The sequence below is a fragment of the Bos mutus genome, chromosome 3 (genome assembly GCF_027580195.1).
Source record: "Bos mutus isolate GX-2022 chromosome 3, NWIPB_WYAK_1.1, whole genome shotgun sequence".
Classification (NCBI taxonomy): domain Eukaryota; kingdom Metazoa; phylum Chordata; class Mammalia; order Artiodactyla; family Bovidae; genus Bos; species Bos mutus.
The window spans coordinates 854,015-881,788 of NC_091619.1; the positions used below are offsets into that span (position 1 = coordinate 854,015).

The 27,774-nt window shown below is 41.5% G+C and overlaps 1 protein-coding gene across 1 annotated transcript in view; it reads left to right on the forward strand.

Moving 5' to 3' along the window:
• Nucleotides 1–2,339: 2,339 nt before the first annotated feature.
• LOC102274744 (Fc receptor-like protein 2) overlaps nt 2,340–27,774 on the forward strand; it is a 63,700-nt gene continuing 38,265 nt past the window's right edge. The window contains 8 exon segments of the mRNA XM_070368707.1: nt 2,340–2,370; nt 3,808–3,828; nt 8,097–8,288; nt 8,291–8,356; nt 8,582–8,863; nt 10,659–10,946; nt 11,384–11,662; nt 15,964–16,284. Of these exon segments, the coding sequence (XP_070224808.1) occupies nt 2,340–2,370; nt 3,808–3,828; nt 8,097–8,288; nt 8,291–8,356; nt 8,582–8,863; nt 10,659–10,946; nt 11,384–11,662; nt 15,964–16,284 (1,480 nt within the window).

Below are 27,774 nucleotides of genomic sequence, written 5' to 3' on the forward strand. Positions count from 1 at the left end.
GTTTCTACTGTTTCCCCATCTATTTGCCATGAAGTGATGGGACCAGATGGAATGATCTTCATTTTCTGAATGTTGAGCTTTAAGCCAACTTTTTCACTCTCCTCTTTCACTTTCATCAAGAGGCTTTTTAGTTCCTCTTTACTTTCTGCCATAAGAGTGGTGTCATCTGCATATCTAAGGTTATTGATATTTCTCCTGGCAATCTGAATTCCAGCTTGTGCTTCTTCCAGTCCAGCGTTTCTCATGATGTACTCTGCATATAAGTTAAATAAGCAGGCTGACAGTATACAGCCTTGATGTACTCCTTTTCCTATTTGGAACCAGTCTGTTGTTTCATGTCCAGTTCTAACTGTTGCTTCCTGACCTTCAGGTTTCTCAAGAGGCAGGTCATAGGTGAGTGCAAAAATCACTTACTTGTGGCCACTCAAAACAAACCTCATAAGTTCCCTTGCTTATTAAACCTGCCACCTACCAATCTGGAGTGGTCTGCCTCTTTCTTCATCTATCCTTGCCTTCTATGTGTGAGGGCCATTTGGAGGAACCAACAAAGTCCTAGTGAAGAAGTGTTCATTTGCCTTGTTTATTCCATTGTCAATATTCCTTCCTGGTATGGCTTACAAGATAATAATATTTAGGTTTTGTCCCCACCTAAATGTCTTTTCGGTCTCATCTCAACAAAACACTCAACAATACACTGATAGCATCAAGTGGGGAACATGGAAAAAGAAAGGTTTTTGCTGGGAAGGAGCTTCTAATGCTGGTATAATCTATCCCCACTTCCATTTAGGTCTCTACAAATTATTCTCCACTTGAACCACTTTCATCCCACCCTGGATTCATTGTCAGCCCTTCTTGGCTGCTCTGCACCCTGGCTTGCTGACCCCTGCACACTACATCAGTCAGCCCCACTGACTTACAGTTGGACTCTATCAATAGAAGAGAGAATGCTAAGTGAAGACAGGGCAGCAGGGAGAGGTCAGGGCAGCAGGGAGAGGTCAGGGCATCCCCTCTCCCCTCAGCCTCAGTGCCTCATCTCCAGCAGTAGCTGCATCCTCCACAGTCACAGCTCTGCCTGGTGGCCCCTCCTTGGTGATTCCAGTTCGCATTGGGCTTTTTTAACTCTCCTTCCTCCCCTTACATCTTCAGTACAAGGGCTGTAACAGTGTCCCACTGTGATTGGCCTTGGGGTGACTCATCATCTTTAGTTTGTTATTTCAACCCTGTCCACATCTCTATAAGTCAGTCCTTTCATTAAAGCCTCTTCTTTTAAGACTAGTTTGAGTCTATTTCCAGCCTGATACAAGAGCTCTCTTCCAAAATTGATACTTGACCTTTGGAATGTGAGGAGACAGATGTGACCTGTCCTGTGGGTGTTAAAGCCCAAATTACTGTAAAGTAATTTGGGGCTAACACCTCAAGGTTAATGCCACAGAGTGTATTACTTTTTCAATTCTGCTTGTATCTGTCTGGAACATCTCATGGGCAGAGATGACTTGGGTTGGGCAGAATTTGTATCTTCCTGAGTTCCTGGACTGTATAATACCATTTAATACCATTCTAATCCACCATCATTTTTAACAAATGCTTATTATTTCTTCATGTGGTAAAGCAGATCTCCAAAGAGCAGCATCCATGTGGTGTTAGCATGGTGTCACAGTATTAGGAATTGAATAACAGACCATGCATTTTGAGTGGTAAAAGGGATTTCTCTTTCGAAAAGACCATGCAAGTAATATGAATTTTAGCAGTCCCAGAATTAAATCAACAGTCACGGCAGAGTCAAAACAAGTTAGACAGCTTCTCTAGAGGGACCTTAGCTACATGGTGAAGGCATCTTACATTTTAAGGAGCATTTCTAATCAAAACACACATATCTGAGCAAGTCTGTAAAGAAGAATATTTAGAAACTTCCCTGGTAGTCCAGTGGTTAAGAATCTGCCTTTCAATGCAGGAGACATGGGTTTGATACCTGGTCAGGGAACTAAGATCCCACATACTGCAGGGTGACTCAGCCCGCACACAGAAACTACTGAGTCCGAGTGTTCTAGAGCCCACACACCACAACCAAGACCCAGCACAGCCTCCACTCCTCAAAAAAAAAAAAAAAAAACCAGAAGAACAACATTTACTTTCTCAGCATATGTGGGGTCGGGGGTGAGGACAATGCTGATTGTCAAACAGAGAGATTTCCTACTTCCTTTTTTTTTTTTATTTCTATAAAATAAAACCTGAACCACTGTGCCCATTCCTGGCTTCACAGTCCATGGGGATAGACTGTGGATTCTGCTCTGGGACCTGAGCTGCACCAGTCACTGGGAGAACTTCTCACCTCCAGCCTCATGTTCCTGTGGCCTTTGCTTCTGGTCCTTGGTGGGTAGGATGCTGCAGCAGGATTTGGGGACAGCCGGGGAAGAACCAGGCTTCCCTCATGGCTCAGAGGGTAAAGAATCTGCCTGCCAATGCAGGAGACCTGGGTTCGATCCCTGGGTCAGAAGATTCCCTGGAGAAGGGAATGGCTACCCACTCCAGTATTCTTGCCTAGAGAATCCCATGGACAGAGGAGTCTATGGGCTACAGTTCATGGGGTAGCAAAGAGTTGGACCCCACTGAGTGACTAACACATACACATGGCAGAATCACCTGTACCTGGGCACCCAGAATCTCTTCTGCTGCTGCTAGGATTAGTAGCAATGGGCTTCAGTTTCTAACTCAGGACCAATAATAGGTAATATGCAAATGAGTACTGATGAGCAGGGTTCCCAGGAAAAACAAAGGACTGTGAGTTTCTTTTCCAAATACTAATGCCTTCTCCCTTTGTTTAATAACCATTTCTACTTTGATCTCTAACAAAATTGGAAAGCTTCTTAAAAGGACATCAAAGGAATTTTCTGTTAGGATAAATTTTATTTCTAGCCCATTTCAATCCTCCTCTGCCGCCAACCCCACTTCCACTTCAAATTACCACATTTTTGGTTAAACTCCAACTTTCCTAGACTTAGGTTTTGGAGAGGCTTCAATACTTGCTACCCAGAGATGAAATTGTGTTTTTTGCTGATTAATATGACTCATGTGTATGCATGCATGCTCAGTCGCTTCATGTCCGACTCTTTGAGAACCCATGGACTGTAGCCCATGGGCTCCTCTGTCCATGGGATTCTCCAGGAAAGAATACTGGGAGTGGATTGCCATGCCCTCCTCCAGGGAATCTTCCCCACCCAGGGACTAAACCACCATTTCCTGTGTCTCTTGCATTGCAGGCACTCTTTACCTCTGAGCCACCGAAGCCATGACTCTTGTATATGGATGCAAATACAGTACTAGATCTAAACAGGGGAAAAGGGAAACAGTGTCAAGAGGACACCTCCATTTCCTTCCCGACCCTTCCTGGTTTGTGTGTTGCCACCAGGCAGGCAATGTATCTCAAAATAAAACAAAACAAACAAAAATCAGTCTTAAAAAGAGAAGGTGGGAGAGGAGATAGTAAGTCATGAAACTGAGAATTTACTTGCAAAATAACCAACTTCTGGTAAAGGAGATGGTTTGTGTTTACAGAGTGTTTTTTGTTACAAAACAAACATTCAGTTCTATAGGAATGTTGTGAAGGTAGGAAGGGGAGATAGAAGGGAAAATAGAGGAACTGAGGGAAGGAGGATGGAAGGGAAGGGAGAGTAGGGGTAGAGGGAAGAAGGGATAGAAGAAAGGGGAAAAGAGAAATGTTAGAAATATTTTTAGAGAGTTATAACCTTTTTTAAAAAAAGATCGTTATTCTGGTCTTATAGTAACCTCTCTGACTCTATTCCCCCACAGCTCCTATCAGTGTGCAGTCAGGTGAGTTACTCTTTTGGTGGTGTTGTTCTTTTAGATCTCTAGAACCATAGTTATTCTGCTATGCAAGGAAGATACCACTTCCCCCAGCCTCTTAGGTGAGGGTTTTGGAGATCAGGGCTTGGACTGGGGTGAAGAGAACACAAGGCCAGTGTCTCACCCTGGTCCCAGCCGGGGCAGGAATGCTCCGATGTCACATTCATCTTTGCTACCTGCCTGCTTGATGGGCAAAAGACCCTACCCTGACACTCCAAGGCAATGAATTCCTCTCCCTTTACTATTAAGCCCTGGGACAGGAAAGAATTTAATTTATGAAGAGAAAGCAAATCATGCAATGTACTATTGGGAAAATGTTCTCCTGGTTTCATCCACAGGAGTTCAGTCGCCTCCACCAGAAGCACTAGAGACAGTGATGGAAAATATTTATAATAGAAAACCAGTGGGCTAGGAAGATGCTGTGCAAAAAAAAAAAAACAAGAACTTCCCTCAATCTTATATTTGGATTGCAAACTACCCATGTCTAACTTGTTTTTCTTTCTTTTTTTAAATTAAAATTCTAATGTAATGAAAAAGAAAGTTTGCCTTTATATTAACCTGGAAAGTTACACTTCCTTCTTTAATGATTCCTTTGAGAGAGTATTTATCCTACTATAGGGATGGAAAGTGATACTTATAAATCTAGTACTTTTATATCTGATGATATACATTATATTTTGTTATTTTAAGCAAAAGTGTTCTTAACACATTAGAGGGTCTCTGAATCAGCTTCATAGGATCCAGGGAACTCCATGAAATTATAGTATAATGTGCACATATGTACAATTGTACCTTCCTCAAAGGAATGGCATGCATGCATGCTAAGTCACTGCAGTTGTGTCTGACTCTGTGTGACCCTATGGACTGTAGCCCACCAACCTCCTTTGTCCATGGGATTCTCCAGGCAAGAATATTGGAGAGGGTTGCCATGCCCTCCTCCAGGGGATCTTCCTGACCCAGGGATTGAACCCAAGTTGCTTATGTCTCCTGCACTGGCAGGCAGGTTCTTTACCACTAGCACCATCTGGGAAGGCCTCAAAGGAATGGGTCTGTAAGTAAACAGGGAAAAGGGTCCAATCTTTGTCCCAGACTCTGTGTAACCTGTAGTCACATTTCTTATCTAACTCCAGCTGTTGTCAATATTACCAAGTTGGTCACATAAATCTTATTTTTCAAATATTTCTTTAATTAAGTTTTAATTTCTGTAATCTTCACTGAAAGTGAAGTGAAAGTGAAAGTCACTCAGTCATGTCCGACTCTTTGCAACCCCATTGACTATACAGTCCATGGAATTCTCCAGGCCAGAATACTGGAGTGGGTAGCCTTTCCCTTCTCCAGGGGATCTTTCCAACCCAGGGATCGAACCGAAGTCTCCTGCATTGCAGGTGGATTCTTTACCAGCTGAGCCACAAGAAAAGCCCAAGAATACTGGAGTGGGTAGCCTATCCCTTCTCCAGTGGATCTTCCTCACCCAGGAATCAAACCGAAGTCTCCTGTGTTGCAGGTGGATTCTTTAGCAACTGAGCTATCAGAGAAGCAAAACCTTGCCCAATGTTGAGGAAGAAAACTTTTGGTCTCCAGAAGGCATTAAGACTTCTTTCTCTTTATCAATACTTATGACTCCCACCATCCACTCCAACCTCCTAGCCTAATGGTGGGGCTTTTGAAGTAGCTAAAAAAATATGGAGTAATCATCTCTGAACTTATTTGATCATTTTGTTCTATCAAGAAAAAATTTTAAGCATGTACCTTTAATGTATTATATATATGGTGGTGGTGGTGGTTTAGTCCCTAAGTTGTGTCCTACTCTTGCAACCCTGTGGACTAGTCCACCAGGCTCCTCTGTCCAAGGGATTTCCCAGGCAAGAACACTGGGATAGGTCACCTTTTACTTCTCCAATTATATAAATATAGATCCCTATACTGACTGTGAATGTTGTAAAATACAACAAAAACAGAAAATTTAAAAGATGAGAAAATGTTTATCATAATATGAAAGCTTTCTCTCCACCTCCTTATGAATCCCACTTTGCATTTTTTTTAATTGAAGTATAGTTGGCTTACAAATTTGTTAGATTCTGGTTTTCAGAAGAGTGATTCAGTTATACATATACATTCTTTTTCATTATAAGTTATTACAAGATATTGAATATGTTTCCCTGTGCTATACAGTAAACACATGTTGTTTATTTTATATATAATGATTTGTATCTACTAATCCCAAACTCCTAATTTATCCTTTTCCCCCTTTCGCCTTTGATAACCATAAATTTGCTTTCTATGTCTGTGTCTGTTTCTGTTTTATAAATAAGTCCATTTGTATCATATTTTAGATTCCACATATAGGTGCTCTATAGTATTTGCCTTTCTCTGTCTGACTTATTTCACTTAGTATGATAATCTCTGGGTCCATCCACATTGCTGCAAGTGGCATTATTTCACTCTTTTATGACTGAGTAGTATTCCACTTATAGTGGAGGACAGGGAAGTCTGGTGTGCTACATTCCATGGGGTTCCAAAGAGTCAGACGCAACTTAGCGACTGAACAACAACAGCTACAGTATTCATTGTGCGTGTACATCCATATTAATATACATATACATGTTCTTTATCCATTCATCTGTCAATGAACATTTAGGCTGCTTCCATTGCAAACAGTGCTACTGTGAACATTGGGGTGCAAGCATCTTTTTGAATTGGAGTTTTCATTAATCCCACTTTGACATCACGATCAAGTGTCGATCTTGACATCACGAGACAAGACACTGAGACCTAGCACTCCTTCCCTCCACCATCAACTCATGGCTGAAGGGGTGAGCTGGCAGACAGCCTAAGAAAACCCTCTCAAGGGCAGTCTCTTTTCCCACTCTGTTCCTTCATGTATGGCACTGCCTGTCTTTACACTGAAGGGGAATGATCCAAAGTTCAGACCGGGGATTAGATTTTACATCAGAACAACAAATATTTTCCCTGCAATTTATCCCAATGTACTACAATATCCCAATGTACTATGCCAAAGAATTGATGCTTTTGAACTGTGGGTTGAGAAGACTTTTGAGAATCCCTTGGACTGAAAGGAGATCCAACCAGTCCATCCTAAAGGAAATCGGTCCTGAATATTCATTAGAAGGGCTGATGTTGAAGCTGAAACTCCAATACTTTGGCCACCTGATGTGAAGAACTGACTCATTTGAAAAGACCCTGATGCTGGGAAAGATTGAAGGCAGGAGGAGAAAGGGATGACAGAGGATGAGATGGTTGGATGGCATCACCAACTCAATGGACATGAGTTTGAATAAACTCCAGCTGGTGATGGACAGGGAGGCCTGGAGTGCTGCAATCCAAGGGCTCAAAGAGTTGGATACGACTGAGCAACTGAAATGAACTACAATCCCAAATTGATTTTTAAACCTGAATTTCTAGTTCCACTGTCAACCAAAAAATTTTCCCCCAAAGAAGCCTAAGGCTGCAGGGTTGAATCACAGAGCACTGTGGTGGTTGACTCCCCCTTCTTTCTGCACAAACTTTCAGGCAATAGTTTCTTGCTCCTCTCCACTGTATGGTTTGCTTTCCCTCCTGGGGCAGATCCAAAATACCAGGCTGTTCGTGCGCTCTCTAGTGACCACTCTCTTTCGTGGGGAGGCAATGATCTGAACAAGTAGAGGAGCCCACTTCTCTTCTCTTAGGGATCATCCAGATGCCTCTGAAAAAAGCATCCAAGTGGGGAATTATGAATATTGAAGCTGTAGATCCCAGGGCTGATATCTCAGTGGCCCAGATTGTTTCATCCAAGGAGAATGACAAAGGGAAGCTTTTTGAATTGTACTCCTGGGCTGAGCCTCTAAGGAATGACAAAAGCAAAGGTTAATTATGGCTGCCACAGGGATATGAGGTCACCTTGAATGGATATTAGGGGATGTTAAGTGGAACTGTTTTAAATCCATATTTATTCCAGAAAAGTATTGGCACCCAGGGGAAAAAAAAGGGATCAAAATATTTTTAATAGACATAAAGCTATTAGGATGTTTGGAAGACAAAATATGTCACTAAGTGAAACAGAGCTCACCTTTGCTGAGCACAGAAGCCAAGAGACCCAGTAGGTCCCAAGGGACCTATGGCTGCCCAGCTTCTTGTACATGAGTTTGCACTATCCCTCCACCTTATGAACAGAAGTTAGAGGGCTGGGATGGGAGTGGGGAGCCTTGGAATCATAGAAATTTTTGCATCTTTTGCAGACTGGGTGAGTATCGATATGCCATACTATGCCTATGAAGGAGACCAGGTGGTGGTGAGGTGCTCTGGCAGAGACAATAATAAAATAAAGAGACTGACGTTCTACAAAGATGGAGCTTGGCTACCCGCTTATTATAACACCTATATCATTTCAAATGCAAGACCCAGTGACAGCGGCTCCTATTACTGTAAGGCAAAAGGAAAGTGTTCTTATTTATAGATGACACAGAACAAACAAGATCTGTGTGGCTCACTGTCCGAGGTGAGGGTCTCACTGTTTAAGTGGATGAGACTGGGAAGGAGTAGGGCCTGTGTGGAAGGAGCAAGGTGCAGAGCAGAGAAGACCACCCAGGAAGGGAGAAATGGTGGGTGGCTGTGTGTCCTGGAGTCTGGGCCTGTTTCCTGCTCACTGGGGCTGAAAAGGCACTTCTCCACAGGAACTCTATACCTCACTGACTGGTGGCCTCTGTTTAATTCTTCCCTCCAGAGCTGTTTCCAGCACCTCAACTGACAACCAGACCCTTGCAACCCACTGAGGGAGCCTCAGTAACCCTGTCCTGTGGTACCCAGCTCCCTGCTGACAGATCAGAGACCCAACTTCGCTACTCCTTCTACAGGGGTGGCTACACCCTGAGGTCAGACTGGGACTCACCAGAGTTTTGGATCTCAGAAATATGGAAAGAAGACTCAGGATATTACTGGTGTGAGGCAAGGACAGTATCTCACAGTGTCTCAAAGCAGAGTCAGCAGTCCTATATACAAGTGCAAAGTGAGCATTGGTACTGGGCTGCTAGGTTGGGTGGGCAGAGAAGAACTGTAGTTCCCATTCAGATCTGTGTTCTTCATTTCAACTGTGCTGCCTCTATGCCTGTGGTTGGGGGACTACAATGACTCAATCAGGCTCTGCTTTATTAACTGCTACCATGGCATCATCTCCCAACAGTTCTGCTCTCCCTACCAGAAAAAACATATATATATATATATATGATTTCTCTGGTGGTCCAGCAGTTAAGACTCCATGATCCCAATGCAAGAGGTCCAGGTTCAATCCCTGGTCAGAGAACTAGATCCCATAGAAAGTGGAAGTGTTAGTCGATTAGTCGTGTCCAACTCTTTGCAAATTGATAAATTGTATCCCACTTGGCTCCTCTGTCCATGGAATTCTCCAGGCAAGAATACTGGAGTGGGTTGCCAGTGCCTTCTCCAGGGGATCTTCCTGACTCAGGGATCAAACTCGGGTCTTCTGCATTGAAGGTAGATGCTTTATTATCTGAGCCATCCCACAACTAAAAGATCTCACAAGCTGCAACAAGATCCAGTTCAGCCAAATAAATAAATTTAAAATACATATGTATAATTTACATATGTATTTTAAAATAGTTTAAAAATAATTTTTTTAAAAAAGTAAAGAAGTAGTTTAAAAAAACAATAATAATCTCTCTGGAGCATTTATGTATGCTTAGCACTGAGGAATGCTCAGTGAACCAAGAGATAAATCATGGTCTCTGTCTGCAGAGAATGACCCCCAACTAGGAGGCACATTTAAGCCAGCTAGAGCAATGAAGGAACAAAGTGATGATGATGATAATGATGATGTGAGAAATATCAATAAGAATCCTCAGCATTTATTAAAAGTTTAATAAATATTAACCTGAAACCAAGCTGTTATATTCAATTCAGAACCCCATTGATGCTCAGAAATATTTGCAGAGGGGAAGACTTGTAGAAAGTTTATCAAGTACTAGGAAGGCACTGATCAGAGCAGTTTTATATTTAGTCCTCAGAGTAACCCTGTAAAGTAGGTGAAAATTATAAAGTGGATATTATGTCATCCTCACTTTACACATGAGGAACTGAAAGCACAGAGCTGTTTGGTGGCCTGCCCCAAGGGAACCCAGCAAATAAGCGGCACAGCTGGAATCTGAACCCAGGCACCCTGGTATCTCAACCACATCAGTGGAGAGTAGTACCAGTAACAGCCACCATTTGCTGGACATCTTCAGTGTAACAGGTTCTTTGAACATGCATGCTGTTTCATCTTCATGAGAACACTATGAAGTTAGTATGATTATCCACACTTTACTTTTGAGAAAACTGAGGATCAGAGAGATTAACTAATCTATGAAGATCATGCAATGAATAAGTGGTGGAAGTGGGTGGGGACTCCCCTGTCAGTCCCCTTCCCATCACTCCTGCTGTCCTGAGTTTATCTGGAAATGAGGAAGGAGGAAGATCACTAAGGGCTGTGGTCATTAGCAAAGGCTAATGAGTGTAGAGGAAGTGCAAGTTGGAATTTTTACAGCATTCAGGAGCAGGGTGATCCTACCTGAGGGCCTTCAGCATGTACCCTCCCTGATAAAAAAAAATACTTCTCTGCCTAAACATCCCACCAGCTCCGCCTGCCATAATGCTCAGCAGGTGGTACCAGCCTCCCCTCCAGGCCCTCACCCTTCTGCACCTGCAGAAGAGTGTATCTTCAAGTCCCATAAAAAGTGCCCCTGTCCAACATCCCAGCCCCATCCTCCTCCCATCATGCCCTCACCTGTCGTCCTGTGTTCACACAGGAATCCCAGTGTCTGGAGTGCTTCTGGAGACACAGCCCCAGAGGGACCAGGTGGTTAAAGGGGAGACGCTCGTCCTTGTCTGCTCTGTGGCCAAAGGCACCGGGAAAACCAGGTTCTCTTGGCACAGAGAAGGCACAAGAGAGAGTCTGGGGGAGAAAAGTCAGCGCTCCCAGAGAGCAGAGCTGGAGATGCCCGTTATCCGGGAGAGCCATGCCGGGCGCTACTACTGCACAGCTGACAACGGCTACGGCCTCATCCAGAGCGAGGCAGTGAACGTCACTGTGAGAAGTAAGTAGCTAGTTCTCCTAATTAGCCAGAGAGTCCCAACTGCAATTGGTTTCCTTCTGTGACAGTGAGGATGTTCCAAGGATAAGAATCAGGGCTGTGAAGAGGTTAGGAAACCATTAACATGCTAGGATTGTTATTGCAACGATGGTGGCAGCGGTAGCAGTGACAACAGGGGCAGAAGAGCCGAAGGACGATGGCAAGGGGAGACAGGAAGAAGGCTATGAGGCCCGGTCAGATGTATGGTCTCCAGAATTCCTCCCCGGAAATTGTCAAAGCGCCATAGGGAACCGTCTCTGCAGCGTTAGATCAGAAGGTGCCATAGTGGGAAGAAACCCCAGGGCTTGAGAGGTACTGTGTGGATACCGTGAGAATAGAGAAGTGGGTTATAAGTCTGGGCCCGCACAAGAGACCCTCTCTGATGAACCGCCCTTTATCAGTTCCAGTGTCACGTCCTGTCCTCACCTTCAGTGTTCCTGGGGCCCAGGCCTTGACTGGGGACGTGGTGGAGCTTCGCTGTGAGGACAAGAGAGCATCTCCCCCCATTCTGTACAGGTTTTATCATGAAAATGTTCCCCTGGGGCACACCTCGGCGCCTTTTGGAGGAGGAGCTTCCTTCAACCTAGCTGTGACCGCAAGGCATTCTGGGACCTATGCTTGTGAGGCCAACAACGGCCTGGGGGCCCAGCGCAGTAACGTGGCGGTACTCCACGTGGCAGGTAGGACAAGTCCAAAGCCTCCTTCCAGAACACTGATTGCCGTTATGCCAAACGGTGGCTTGTGTGTCCTTTCCATGGGTTTTCCTCTCCCTCGAGGAATCGGAGTTTGACAAAAGAAGCTGTCAGCTTTCCCTGTCTCTCCTTCTCGCTGGTCTGAACAGCAGCATCGCTGGCCTTCCGGTTTCCCTTTCACTTACATCATCAGATAGGTATGAAATAGATGCTGCACTAGGATCAAGTCAGCCCTGGGAGTGGGGTAAGTGAAGCATGGAGAGAGGAGACAAAGATGATTGCATATTCAGAGCTCTCGGCGAGCAAGGAGCTACAACCAAACCTTGTCAAGGAAACAGTGAAATCCCCATGAACAAACCAGATTCTACTGGGCTGCCGTCTATGGGGTCGCACAGAGTCGGACACGACTGAAGCGACTTAGCAGCAGCAGCAGCAGGATTCAAAACTTTACTAGGATTATCTCATTTAATGTCCATTGACAACTCTCATTTTACAAATGAGGAAATGATATTTGGAATAAGTAACTTACCCACCGTCACACAGCGAGTAGGTGCAAAGATGAAACTTTAGGCAAGAATTACAGAATTGAGAAACTGCTCCTTGCCACTAGTTAAAAATGATGGCTGTATATATAATATTTTTCCCTTTAATTTATTATTGTGGAGAAGTGCCTTAATACGTTTCTTAATATGAAATAATCATTGAATTCCTGCTATAAACCCTTCTCAGTCATTATATTTATTTCAAATGTTGGCATCTTTATTTATGAGTTTTCTTTTTTGCACTAATTTTGGTTTCAGGGATAGGTTTGCCACATAAGAATGTTTTCAGATGTTTTCCATATTTTCTATGCTCTGCAGCAGTTTGAAACAGTATTGGAATTATCTATTTGCAAAGTCTTTGGAACTAGCCCAAACAACATTCTGAGCTTCTTAAATCCTTTTTATTAGTCTTCAAATTTTCTATTCCTTGTTAAAATAATCTGGACGATTATACCTAAATTTATCACAGAATGTTGTCTATAGTATTCTCATCTAATTTTGAAACAGCCTTTATATATTCATTTATGCTCTCTTCTCATTTCTAGTTTGTGTGATCTCTTTTTCTTAATCATATTTGCCATATGCTTGTCGATTTTATTGCTCTTTTTAAAGAACCAGGCTTAGTTTTTTTATTCAAATATATTTGAGTTTTGGTTTTCTGATTCATTTGTTTCTCCTTTATCTTCAATATATCTTTCTTTCTTTTCCGTTTATTTTATGTGGTTCTTTAATTTCTTAAGCAAATGCTTATTCATTTTTCATCTTTGTTTCCTAATTAGTGAATTTAAAACTATATAGTTTCTTGTAAGTACCACTTTCATCTCATCCTACAGATTTTGATGTATAATATTTTCATTTAATTTCCAAAATATGTAAAATTTGTGTTTCACTTAATTTTATAGCCTGAAACTTAATAATTTCTTATGAATATATTTTTATCCTCTTTTATTAGTTTCTTTTTTTAATTTTTATTGGAATATAGTTGATATGCAATGTCATGTTAGTTTCAGGTATAAGGCAAAGTGAACCACTTGTGCATGCATGCGTGCTAAGTCATTTCAGTTGTATCCTACTCTTTGCCACCCTATGGACTGTAGCTCACCAGGCTCCTCTGTCCATGGGGATTCTCCAGGCAAGAATACCAGAATGGGTTGCTATTACCTCCTCCAGGGCATCTTCCTGACTGAGGGATCAAACCTGCATCCCTTGCATCTCCTGCATTGGCAGGCAGGTTCTTTACCACTTTGCCACCTGGGAAGCCCCAACCAGTTATACATGTACATGTATCCACTGTTTTTTAGATTATTTTCACATATAGGTTATTACAAAGTATTGAGTCAAATTCCTTGTGCTAAACAGTAGATCTTATTAGTTATCTATTTTATATATAATAGTGTGTATATGTCAATCCCAATCTTCCAATTTATCCCTCCCTCACTTACCCCATGGGAACCATAAATTTATTTTCTACATCTGTAACTCTCTTTCTGTTTTGTAGATAAGTTCATTTATATACTTTTTAAGATTCTTATAAATTTCTTTTCTGAAAACTTTTTTTATCTCTGTATTAAATTTTATCAAAGAATATGGCTTGTATCACTTGGGGATTTACTAATAATGTCTTTTGAAATAACATGCAGTTAACATTTTTTCTAAATGCTATAAATGGAATTTGAAAAAATGTGAATTTTCTATTTAGGATATGCAAAGTTCAGTTTTTATTTTTCTATTAAATTAAGCAAGTTGTTTGATGTATTCAGTTTCTATAGAGTCTTACATATGTTTGCTCTTTTCAAGCCATTAATTTTTGAGAATCATATTCACATTATTACTTATAATTCTTAGAAACTTAGCTTTTTATAGGGGCTTTGTCATGAACTTGGTAATTGACTGTGTAAAATGGGGCATTTTGTTTCAAATGACAGGAATCCCATACAAACAGGCTTGGGCCAGAAAAAAATAGTAAAGTTGGTGGAAGGGGTCAGGAATGGACATGGCTTAATGTGGGTCTAGCAAAGGGTTCTGTCTCTGCCTCCCCTCTTTCCTCTGCATTTCTCCACTAACTTCTCAGACAGGCAGAGCTGACCACTGACATCTTCAGTCTTATATCCCTCCTTTCTGCTACATATCCCAAATAAAAGAGTTTCTTTTTAATTATTTTAAAAAATTTTTAATTAAAAAAAGAAATTTGGCTGAGTCACGTGATGTGCAGGATCTTAGTTACCTGACCAGAGATTGAACCCACATCCCCGGCAGTGGAAGCACAGAGTCTTAACCACTGTACTGTAAGGGAAGTCCCTAAATTTTTTTTAATTGAAGTATAGTTGATTTACAAGGTCATTTTAGTTTCAGGCATACAACACAGTGATTCTGTTTATATTCCTTTTAAGATTCTTTTCCCTTACACATTATTACAAAATATTGAGTAGAGTTCTCTGTGCTTTACTGTAGGCCCTTGTTGGTTATCTATTTCATGTATAGCAGTGTGAATATGTTAATTCCCACCCCCTAATTCATGCCTCCACCACTTTCCCATTTGGTAACCATAAGTTTGTTTACTATGTCTGTGATTCTATTTCTGTTTTGTAGATAAGTTCATTTGTAGCTTTTTTTTTTGAAATTCCATGTATAAGTGACACTATATGATATCTGTCTTTCTTAGTATGATAATCTCTAAGTCCATCCATGTTGCTACAAATGACATTATTCCAACCTTTGTTATGGCTGAGTGATATTCCATTGAATGTATGTAACCACATCTTCTTTATCCATTCATCTGTCAATGGACATTTAGGTTGCTTCCATGTCTTGGCTTTTGTAAATAATGCTGCAGTGAACATTGGTGTTCATGTACCTGAGAAAAGAGTCTCTTTAAACATTACTCCAGTTTAGACACAGACTAGACACGGGGCAGGGGCAGGTAAGAAGGAGAAGGTGGGACGAATGGAGAGAGTAGCATGGAAACATATACACTAATGTATGTGAAATAAATAGCTGATGGGAATTTGCTATATGACTCAGGGAACACAAACTGGGGTTCTGTGACAACCTAGAGGGATGGGACAGGGTGAGATGTAGGAGGCAGACTTAAGAGGGAGGGGACATTTGTATACCTACAGTTGATCCATATTGATGTGTAGCAGAAACCAACACAATGTTGTAATTATCCTTCAATTTAAATAAATAAATTAAAAACAATTACTCCAGTTTAAGAAGCAAAAAATAAAACAACAACAACAAAAAAAAAAAACAAATAAATAGAGATTAACCAGTGCATGTGATGTCTTCATCCTTTTCCTCTACAGAGAATATGGGCCTGTGACTGGTGAAGTCAGCAACAGAGTGGAGCAAAAGAAAACTGAGTAACTCAATTGACCTATTCTAGGCCTTTCTTTATTCCAAGTCTCAATGTCCATTTTTAGGAAAGACCTGATTCTGGACTCCTCTTTTTCTAAGATCTTTTTGAGCTCATAAAAATCAAGCCATAAGTTTCTATCTGCCTGTATTCCCTTGTTTTCAGAAAGAAAGGCCTTTTCCCAGATGACTTTGAGTGGGGGCCTTAGGTGGGGTGGGATGTTTTAGGAGATGGTAATGGCATGGGATAGAGGCAAAGCTTGGTGATTCCTGATTTACCAAGTCCTCTGCCTCATACCACATACCACCACCACTATCAAACAACCTCTCTTAACACTGGAAGCTGCCCTAAGAGAACATTTCTGAGTGTGCTCTGACCCCTTCTGTTCGCAGAATTTCCACCTAAAATACGCTTAATGAATGGTCCCCACCATTGTGAAGGGCGAGTGGAGGTGGAAAAGGAAGGTCGCTGGGGCACTGTGTGTGATGACGGCTGGGACATGAAGGCTGTGGCCGTGGTGTGCCGGGAGCTGGGCTGTGGAGCAGCAAAGCACACACCTGCAGGCATGTTGTATCTGCCAGTGGCAGAAGAGGACCAGCCTGTATTTATTCAGGTAGCCCTGTGCAATGGGACAGAAGAAACACTGGCTGAATGTGAGCAGGTTGAGACCTTTGACTGTGGGCACGATGAAGATGCAGGCGCAGTGTGTGAAGGTAGGTGATGGCGGGGCCTGATGAATGGGAACCGTCTTACTCTACTTCAAGGCCCTTCTCTATGCTGCCTCCAGCTCATCTTGCTAGTCACTGTTGCTCCTGCTGCCTTCAGAACCACTCACTCATTCTACATTAGCATGTGGTCAGGAAGAACACCATTAGTTCATATTAGGCAGTCAAGAATTATAAAGGACTCTCCTATACATTCTGTTAGTAGCCTGTATCTGCCACTTTGAAAGACAAGATATTGGCATTTTCATGGCCATGAGTTTGGCTATAATGCCAGGAGAATAATTATGAAACCATAAAATTACAGTTTGAGTGATTTTAATCGAGGTCACACTGCTTATATTGTTCTAAGCAATATAGATTGATTAGAGCTGATGGGATTAGATTGTTCTGTGTTCTAATCTAATCCCATCAGCTCTGCTGTATTCTCTCCCTGAAATGCCTCTACTCATCAAAACAAATCCCCAAATAAGAGGAGTGCTTGGTAGGGAAGATGCAAGTGCTTTTTCCTTCCCTGGATTCTAATGAGACAGGGAGTGGGGAATGCGAGGCATGTCAGAAAGACTCTGGGTCTTCAAGGAAATCAGGCCACAAATTGATGGTAGAAGTAAAATAAAGTCCACTGCATTTCCCAAAGATTCTGTTGAGCCTGTGACTAGAGCAGAAGCCAGTGGGACTGTTACCTCAGGCCCAGCCCCAGATCATGTCTCTGGTGGAGCACCCCAACTTCCGGGGCATCCTTCCAGAGGTGGTGAGAAGCTTTTAGAACTATTGAGCCAATGTCCAGTTTTAGGAATATCTAAAGGCCTGTGGCTCATTCAGGGAAATGGAATCAGCTTTGGAAACTGGAAAGGATCCAGGATTTGGTGTCAGCTAATACAGAGCTTGAGTCCTGCCTCCCCCACTTATCAGCCCTATAAGCATCAAACTTCTCTGAAGCTCATGGTCTCTGTCAGGAAAATGGAATAATATCTGGTCCAGTTACAGAGCTGGGAAGAGATCAAACACTCAGCATTCATAAAGATCTGTGGTGAAGAGCAAAATCTGGGAAGAAGTCTCCAGGGCCTTCTACCACTTGCTGATTTTGGATGGTCTCCATGAAAGGAGAGGTCTGGAACTGAGTTGGCCCTCCTCCATATCCTGGACCTCACCTCTCCAGGAAGACCCCATGAGTTTGTCCGGGGCCTTTTTGTCCAGAGCCCTTTTTGGCTCTTCCTCTCCTTACCACCTATTCCCTTTTCTCTACAGCATTCAAGCCTAGTTCTTTTTGAAGATATGGAGACTGGAGGCCCGCAGACCTCAAAATCTCTACTTTTTTGACCTCCCAGCCCTGGGTGACCCAGTGGCTCTGGACAGACCTTAATGCTTTACCTGTGGCTTGCTTGACCCCTCAGCAGGATTCTAAATTGTTCTTCTGAGCCAAAGCATCAACTGTGCCTACATCTGGGGCAAAACCCAGCTCCCAAGAAGTCAAGCTCAGAGAATGTCTCCCTCTATACTGACACCTTGGCCTGGTCCTGGCTTTTCCAGTCTCTTCCAGAACTGCCTGGGGATCCCAATACTGTCTCCTTAAGCAGATATAGCAGCTCCTGGGATGAAACAAGCAAGGAACTGATTGAAGTGGGCCCTACATCTGCTACAAAATATGTGCATGTAAAACAGACAAAAGAAAATGTGGGTATTTGATTTTGTTTCCAAGTGACTTGGGAAGAAAGTAGCTCTAATTTCTTTTTAAAATATTTTTAATTAAAAAAACATTATAAAAAGAATAGTATACAAAAAAAGAAAAATCAGCCAACATTTTAACACTCAGAAGTAACTCCTGTTAATATTCTAATATTCTGATAATTCTAAAATGTTTTATAAATATATATGAATGTAATATGTGTATTTTAGTTTATTTTACTGCAAGCTACATATTATTTTATACTATTCATTAAATTTAAAAATGCAATAGTAACATTCCATTAACACTAATTTCCTGTGTGTGTGTTTTCACAACAACTATACATGTGTGTGTGTGTGTGTGTGTGTGTGTGTTCACAAAAGCTAATCTCTCAGGAGAATATTGTCCTACCGGGTTACTTAGAGATGTTCTTGACCTTTTGAAAGTCAGGTTTTCTGCCAGCATTCAGTATATATTCTGTGAGAATCATTCCACAAGTAGATACATTTTTGATGTAATGTGGGAGAAGGTGAGCTTCATGTTTGACTATTTCTGCCATCTTGATCTGTCCTCAGGAAAATCTTGATTCGTGTGGTCTTTTGTTCTGCTGAGTATCTTGATTAGATTTGGGTGTGAACACTGAGGAAACCAGAAGGGAAAGAGACACGTGTACCCCAATGTTCATCGCAGCACTGTTTATAATAGCCAGGACATGGAAGCAACCTAGATGTCCATCAGCAGATGAATGGATAAGAAAGCTGTGGTATATATACACAATGGAGTATTATTCAGCCATTAAAAAGAATACATTTGAATCAGTTCTAATGAGGTGGATGAAACTGGAGCCTATTATACAGAGTGAAGTTCAGAAGGAAAAACATCAATACAGTATACTAACGCATATATATGGAATTTAGAAAGATGGTAACAATAACCCTGTGTACGAGACAGCAAAAGAGACACTGATGTATAGAACAGTCTTATGGACTCTGTGGGAGAGGGAGAGGGTGGGAAGATTTGGGAGAATGACATTGAAACATGTAAAATATCATGTAAGAAACGAGTTGCCAGTCCATGATGCACGATACTGGATGCTTGGGGCTAGTGCACTGGGACGACCCAGAGGGATGGTATGGGGAGGGAGGAGGGAGGAGGGTTCAGGACGGGGAACACATGTATACCTGTATGGATTCATTTTGATATTTGGCAAAACTAATACAATTATGTAAATTTTAAAAAAAATTAAAAAAAAAAAAAAAAAAGAAAGAAAGAAACTGGAGCCTATTATACAGAGTGAAGTAAGCCAGAAAGAAAAACACCAATACAGTATACTAACGCATATATATGGAATTTAGAAAGATGGTAACAATAACCCTGTGTACGAGACAGCAAAAGAGACACTGATGTATAGAACAGTCTTATGGACTCTGTTGGAGAGGGAGAGGGTGGGAAGATTTGGGAGAATGGCATTGAAACATGTATAATATCATGTATGAAACGAGTTGCCAGTCCAGGTTTGATGCACGATACTGGATGCTTGGGGCTAGTGCACTGGGACAACCCAGAGGGATGGTATGGGGAGGGAGGAGGGAGGAGAGTTCAGGATGGGGAACACATGTATACCTGTGGCAGATTCATTTTGATATTTGGCAAAACATACAATTTGTAAAGTTTAAAAATAAAATAAAATTTAAAATTAAAAAAAAAAAGATTTGGGTGTGAAAACTGTAGAGTTTTCCTTTGAAGAAAAGGAAAAAGCCACATGCTCCATGATGTAACCCATCCTATGAGTCCCCCAAAATTCAGTAATGCCTGAAAGTGAAAGTGTTAGTCACTCAGTCATGTCTGACTCTCTGCGACTGCATGGACTGTAGCCTGGCAGGCTCCTCTATCCATGGGATTCTCCAGGCAAGAATACTAGAGTTGGTTGCCTAGATCTCAAAAAATATTTGAGTGATTTCTTTTAGAAATTAATAACTAAATTTTGAATCTGAGTGGATATGGGAAGAAGAAAACTGAAAAGATATATTTATTTGTCAACAGTTCTCCTTATAATGAATAATTATCACAGCCTTACCTGGTTGTGATGTATATTAATATCCTGCTGAATTACATTTGATATCTTATCAAATGTAAGATTTTTGTAAGATTATTTTATCTTATGTAAGATTTTTGCATAGGTATTCATAATGAGGATATGTCTGTAGTTTTTTACACTTTGAAAAGCTTGGATGAATGCTGTGTTGGTTTCTTATTTTGAAAGATTTCTTTCTCTGTGATTGCTAAAAAAAAATGTAAATACTACTAAATCTATCTTCTTGAAGACTAAAAGATATTAGTGAGTGAAACCATCTGGCTTGATATGTTTGGAGATGTGGCTCTCCAATAATGTTCTCAATTTTTTTCACTATTATTTTTCTGTTTATTTAACCTTCTCTTCTTGAAAAAAAAATGGTAATTTATATTTTCCTAGAAAGTCATCCATTTAATATAGGTTTTCAAAAGATGTATGTTTAATTCATTGTCCCTTCTTTCTTGATTAACCTATTCAGTGGTTTATCTATGTTTTTTAATAGAAAAGCTTTTGAATGTATTCATATATTCTGCTTGGGTTTTCTGTTTGATTTATTCATTAATGTCTGCTTTTATCTTCATTGGTTTGGGTGATATTTTTCTAAGTCCTTAGTTAATTTATGCCTAGTTAATTTATTTTTATTTTTCCTTGTTGGTACTTTTTCCAATTGTTTAAAGACCTGTTTTAATCATGTCTCTTAAGTTTTGATAGGTAGTGTTTTGGTCATAATTGTTATCAAGTCTGTAATATCAGTTTTATTTTCTCCTTGACCTCAAAAATGTTTTCAAAATAGGAAATTTTTTACTTGCCTGGTGAAAGGATTTTCCCTTAATTTTGTGATTTTTAAAAATAATTGATTGCATTTATAATTTTTTAAGGTTTTCTTTGTGACCTAAAATACGGTCAATTTTGGTAGATCATCTGTGAGTACTTAAAAGAAAGTGAATTCCCTGTTACTGGAGTCAATGTATATTTATTATGAATTCCTTATTAATCATATTATTTGATTCATATGCACCCTTACTTTTTAATCTGCTTGATCTACTGTGGGTCTACAGTTGTCATTTGTTGTTGTCATTGTCATTAAATTTATTTCTCCTTCCATTTCCTGCAGTCCATGTGTCAAGTATTGATATTTTGATACATGATATTTACTTCCAAAGATTTATGAGGCTTAGAGCTTTCTCATATATCTTAGCCTTTTCCACTTTCTTTCAATGTTGTCTGCCTTGATATGTCTTTGTCCAATCTTGCACTTCTGACTTTCTGAGTGACTTTCCTTTAGATATATCCCTTATATATAACATATAGGGCTTTTTGTTTGGTTTTTGTTTGTTTGTTTTTTGCTTTAACTTAATCTTATTCAAGTACAGTTGATTTATAATGTTGTGTTAATGTAACATATAGTTGAGTTTTGGTTTTGTACTGGATACAAAATTTATTTTATTAACTGTTTGCCTTTTCACTCTACATTTTCTCTTATTACTTTCTTCATTTTTTTGTTTCCTTTTGCTTTCCTTCCTCTTTGTTTTGTAACCTCGGATGCTGAGTTGATCACACTCCTCAGCTCATGGCTCACTCCCATAGTGGGACCATACCTATTTTCTCTAGCTTTCTTTACTCATAGGCCTGTATCTTTAGGTGCTCTTCTCATTTCTTGGTCTCCAACCATTCTAATGCATTTGATGTGTTACCTTCACTTACGTGCATTATTTGTGGTGAGCCTAATTTTTTTGTTTGCCTATGCTGTTTCTCCATTTTTCTCTTGGTGCTATTTTTTTTAATTTATGCATGTTACTGTGTGTACATCTAGTTCATTGCTCCTAACTTCTGCACATTATTCCACAACACTGTCCGTATCTAATCCCCCAGTGACGGACACCTAGATTATCCCCATCTTGTCACTAACTGCAGACACTGACTAACTTCCTTTGTCATGTTCCACCAAGGACATGTGTGAGAATTTCTCTGAATATATATCTGAGAGTGAGATTAATGCAACAAGTAATGCCAGGTGGTCCCCCAAATTGCTACTGCCCCCAGAAGTGCAAGACCATCCCCTAATCTGACATCCCAAGCAACCTTTGAAAAGTGAAAGTGTTAGTTGCTCAGTCATGTCCAACTCCTTGCAACCCCATGGACTGTATCCTGCCAGGCTTCTCTGTCCTTGGAATTCTCCAGGCAAGAATACTAGAGTGGGTTGCCATTCCCTTTTCCAGGGTATTTTCATGACCCAGGGATTGAAACTGGGTCTCCTGCATTGCAGGCAGTTGCTTTATTAACTGAGCCACCCTGAAACTAAGCAGTCTTTGGCATGAGTTAATTAATTAGCCAATTAATTAACCCTTTAAATTTTGCCAACTAAGTGGGCATAAAGAGAGATCTTACTGGCACTTTTGTTTCCATTTTTCTAATTATCATGCTCTTGTTAGCCTTTTAGGCTTCTTCTAAGAAATAACTGCTTGCCCATTTTTTAATTGAAGTATAGTAGATTTATGATGTGTTAGTTTCAGGTGTACAGCAAAGTGGTGCAGTTATATAGGTATAGATATATATTCAGATACTAGTTATCTATCGGCTTCCCGGGTGGCTCAGTGGTAAAGAAACTGCCTGCCAATGCAGGAGACACAAGAGACGTGTGTTTGATCCCTGGGTCAGGAAGATCCCTTGGAGAAGGAAATGGCAACTCACTCCAGTATTCTTGCTCGAAAATTCCATGGACAAAGGAGCCTGACAGACTACAGTCCATGGGGTCCCAAAGAGTTGGATACAACTGAGCGTGCACCACACACATACACACACAGTCTATGGAGTAGTTAAAGCACCAGATTCTTCTAGCTGTAAGAAACCCAACTTCACTCCAGCTTCTGAAAAAATGGCAGAGCTCGGGTAAAAGGCTGAAGCAAGACCCAGGAGCTTCACATTCTGGGGATAGAGGGAAAAAAAGACTCTGGTGTAGTGATGTCAGAGAGAGAATGAGAATGTCACAGGCTATAGGAAGAACACCAATAATTCCAGACTCGTGTAATCAGTGTCAGAGGGACCAGTCTGCCAGACTGGAGCTGAGAAGAGGGGGGCTAATATATCTGTTTATTCTTTTTCTGTTTTAATCTTGGAAATAGGATTCTGCTTGAAAGCAGATAGGTCCTGGGCTTCCCTGGCGGCTCAGTGCAGGAGACGCCCCTGATCCAGGAAGATCCCACATGCCACAGAGCAACTTGAGCCTATGCTCTAGAACCTGAGTGCTGCAACTACTGAAGCCCATGCACCCTAGAGCCCATCTGTGGACTCTAGAGCCCGTGCTCCATTGTATTCAAGATCGCTTTCCTTTCCCATAGTAATGTATCCAGTGGCTGATCACCACTGGGGTATAGAAGCAGGGCCCCTTCACTCCACCTCAGGACCACTTTGAGAGAACACCCCAGTCCAAGTTATCTAGGGGAGTTGGCTGAGACTCTGTGGAGATTGCTTCTAAAGGAGGAGGTGAGATAAACTGGGAGATGAGGACTGACACATATATATATATATATATATATGAATGAAGAGGTGGCAAGAATACACAGACACATATGTGAGGACTGACACATATATATATATATATATGTATATATATATATATGAAGAGGTGGCAAGAATACACAGAAGAACTATACAAAAAAAGATCTTCATGACCCAGATAACCACAATAGTGTGATCACTCACCTAGAGCCAGACATCCTGGAGTCCTAAGTCAAGTGAGCCTTAGGAAGCATCACTACGAGCAAAGCTAGTGGGAGTGATGAAATTCCAGTTGAGCTACTTCAAGTCCTAAAAGATGCTGTTAAAGTGCTGCACCCAATATCCCAGCAAATTTGGAAACTCAGCAGTGGCCACAGGACTGGAAAAGGTCAGTTTTCATTCCAATCCCAAATAAAGGCAATGCCAAAGAATGCTCAAACTACTGCACAATTGCACTCATCTCACACACTAGCAAAGTAATGCTCAAAATTCTCTAAGCAAGGCTTCAGCAGTACATGAACTGAGAACTTTCAGATGTTCAAGCTAGGTTTAGAAAAGCCAGAATAACCAGAGATCAAATTGCCAACATCCCCTGAATCATAGAAAAAACAAGAGAATTCCAGAAAAACATCTACTTCATTGACTACACCAAAGCCTTTGACTGTGTGGATCACAACAAACTGTGGAAAATTCTTTAAGAGATGGGGATACTAGACCACCTGATTTGCCTCCTGAGAAATCTGTATGCAGGTCAAGAAGCAACAGTTAGAACCGGACATGGAGCAATGGACTGGTTCCAAATTGGGAAAGGAATATGTCAAGGCTGTATATTGTCACTCTGCTTATTTAACTTATATGCAGATTACATCATGAGAAATGCTGGGCTGAATGAAGTACAAGCTATAATCAAGATTGCCAGAAGAAATATCAATAACTTCAGATATGCAGATGATACCGCCCTTATGGCAGAAAGCAAAGAGGAACTAAAGAGCCTCTTGATGAAAGTGCCAACCTGGCACTCTGTGATGACACAGAAGGGTGGGAGGGATGGGTGGGAGGGAGGGTCAAAAGGGAGAGGATATGTATATATCCCCTAGAAGCCCATGCATGGCAATGACGAGTAGCCCCTACTCACAACAACTAGAGAAAATCATGTGCAGCAACCAAAGCCAGCACAGCCAAAAATAAATAAATAAAATTTTAAAAACAGAAAGCAGATAGCTCCTGTCAGCCATCTTGGTGTCCTCTGTTTCCCATTGGTGCATAAAGTTGGGAAAGTTATCATGATATTCCAATAATCTCAAAGTTTATAATTACTCTGTATCCCTGTATCCTTGCTCCTTCCAATCAAAGCACCACATGTTTACTGTAATTATGAGGTTGGGGTACCCATCAGCTGGCCACAAAGGCTGTGGGGGTAACAAGGAGTGAGCCCTTTCAGCACTAAGCTGGAAAACAACTGAGAGCTATCACTCACAAAACTGGAACATTACAGAAGAGAGAGTGTAGACTGGAGCAGAGGGAAAGTGAGATCATGAGACACTTGGGCTTGAGATAAGTGTGGAAATGTGAGAAGAAAGAGGGTTTTATGATCTTTGGGAAAGTCCTTCAAATGAAGATCAATGTCCTTCAGTACCCTCCCCCCTCAGGTCTACCCAATAAGCCCCCAGACACATACCCAGCAATGTCACTGTCACTGCCCACTCTGACCTCCTAGGGAAATCAGAGTTCCTGAAATGAATTCTTGTATCAGGAGATCACGTGTTCCTAAGCAAGGAGGTAATAGACACATGTTTAAAATCGACTCTGATTTTGTGTGACAGATGCTGTGATGCGCTACCTAGATCCTCTGCCAGGAATAGAAGACTCACTCCCTCAGTTGCTGAGAATGCCACTGGAAGATAGCCTGCAGTCATCAGCCCTCTTGGGAAAGTGCCTCGGTCGCTGTATTCAAGATCACTTTTCTTTGCCATAGTAACGTATCCAATGGCCAATCAACACTGGGGTGTAGAAGCAAGGCCCCTTCACTCCAGCTTAAGGCCACTTTGAGAGAACACCCTCAGTTCAGTCGCTCAGTCGTGTCCGACTCTGCGACCCCATGAATCGCAGCATGCCAGGCCTCTCTGTCCATCACCAACTCCCGGAGTTCACTCAAACTCACGTCCGTCGAGTTGGTGATGCCATCCAGCCATCTCATCCTCTGTCATCCCCTTCTCCTCCTGCCCCCAATCCCTCCCAGCATCAGAGTCTTTTCCAATGAGTCAACTCATCGCATGAGGTGGCCAGAGTACTGGAGTTTCAGCTTCAGCACCATTCCCTCCAAAGAAATCCCAGGGCTGATCTCCTTCAGAATGGACTGGTTGGATCTCCTTGCAGTCCAAGGGACTCTCAAGAGTCTTCTCCAACACCACAGTTCAAAAGCATCCATTCTTCGGCGCTCAGCCTTCTTCACAGTCCAACTCTCACATCCATACATGACCACAGGAAAAACCATAGCCTTGACTAGACGGACCTTTGTTGGCAAAGTAATGTCTCTGCTTTTGAATATGCCATCTAGGTTGGTCATAACTTTCCTTCCAAGGAGTAAGCGTCTTTTAATTTCATGGCTGCAATCACCATCTGCAGTGATTTTGGAGCCCAAAAAAATAAAGTCTGACACTGTTTCCACTGTTTCCCCATCTATTTCCCATGAAGTGATGGGACCAGATGCTATGATCTTAGTTTCTGAATATTGAACTTTAAGCCAACTTTTTCACTGTCCTCTTTCACTTTCATCAAGAGGCTTTTTAGTTCCTCTTCACTTTCTGCCATAAAGGTGGTGTGTCATCTGCATATCTGAGGTTATTGATATTTCTCCCAGCAATCTTGATTCCAGCTTGTGCTTCTTCCAGCCCAGTGTTTCTCATGATGTACTAGTCCAAGCTATTTAAGGGAGTTGGCAGAGACCTCTGTGGAGGTTGCTTTAAAACGAAGGGGTGAGATGAACCGAGAGATTGGGATTGACATATATACACTACCATGTGGAAAATAGATAGCTAGTGGGAAGCTGCTATATAACACAGGGAGCCCAGCCTGGCACTCTGATGACTCAGAGGGGTGGGATGTGGGGAGGTTCAAAAGGGAGGTGATATATATAGTTATGACTTATTTGTGTTGTTATACGGCAGAAACCAACACAACGTTGTAAAGCAATTATCCTTCAATTAAAAATATATTTTTAAAAAAAATAGATAGCTAGTGGAAAGCTGTGGTTTAGCACAGAGAGTTCAGGTGATAACCTAAATCAGTGGAATGGGAGGTGGAGAGGGAGGAGATAAGTGTATATAAATAGCTGATTCACTTCGTTGTACAGCAGAAACTAACACAATATTGTAAAGCAACTATATCCCCGATTTTTTAAAAAGGGGAGCCAGCTTCAGCTTCTCCCTTTATACAAGCTTGCTCCCTCTGGCAATTTTTGATCCTGAGATCACTTCCTTATAAATTTCCTATATGTTAATTTCCATATCTGGGTCTGCTTCCCCAGAAAATCAATCTGTGATACCTTGTGTTCACCTACTGAGCCCCAAGTCTAGAGTGATCACTGAGTCCCATTCCATCCTCTACCCAGAGCAGGCGTAAGAGCTTGAGAGATGCTTGTTCATATCTTCTCAGTGTAAGAGAACACTGAATTCTCCTGGTGCCCAGCAGGCAGAGAGATGGTCTGAGAAGGAGCACTCTGTATTTCCAGGGAGTGAATTGTTGTGAGAGACAGTGATTCTGTGCAGCTGGGAATGGTCATGACCATGTTTTTAAGGGGTGGGTAAATGTCAGTATGAGAAGTACATTTCCATTAATTCATGTCAACCGATGCTTTCCAAACTAAAGTTATTGTAACTATTGGGGTCATGAGAACATTTCAAGGAGGAACCAGAGACACATGTAGCTAGTTTACATGGCAGAGCCTATGAGATATCTAGCTAGCTCCTAGGTGCTACTGATGTTACTTGTGGTGATGGTGATAAAGTATTGAAGGGCGCTGGGAAGATCACCATGTGGAATTCAAAGAAATGCGACATTAGAATGGTTGCACAGAAGAATGCTGTCCGATAAGAGCTCTAGGGGTGATTCCTCTGAATGTAAGATCAGGACTCTGGGGTTGTCGAATATTAAGAATGAATTGTTATGACTTCCCTGGTGGTCCAGTGGCTAAGACTCCTCATTCCCAAAGCAGGGGGCCATGGTTCGATCTCTGGTCAGAGAA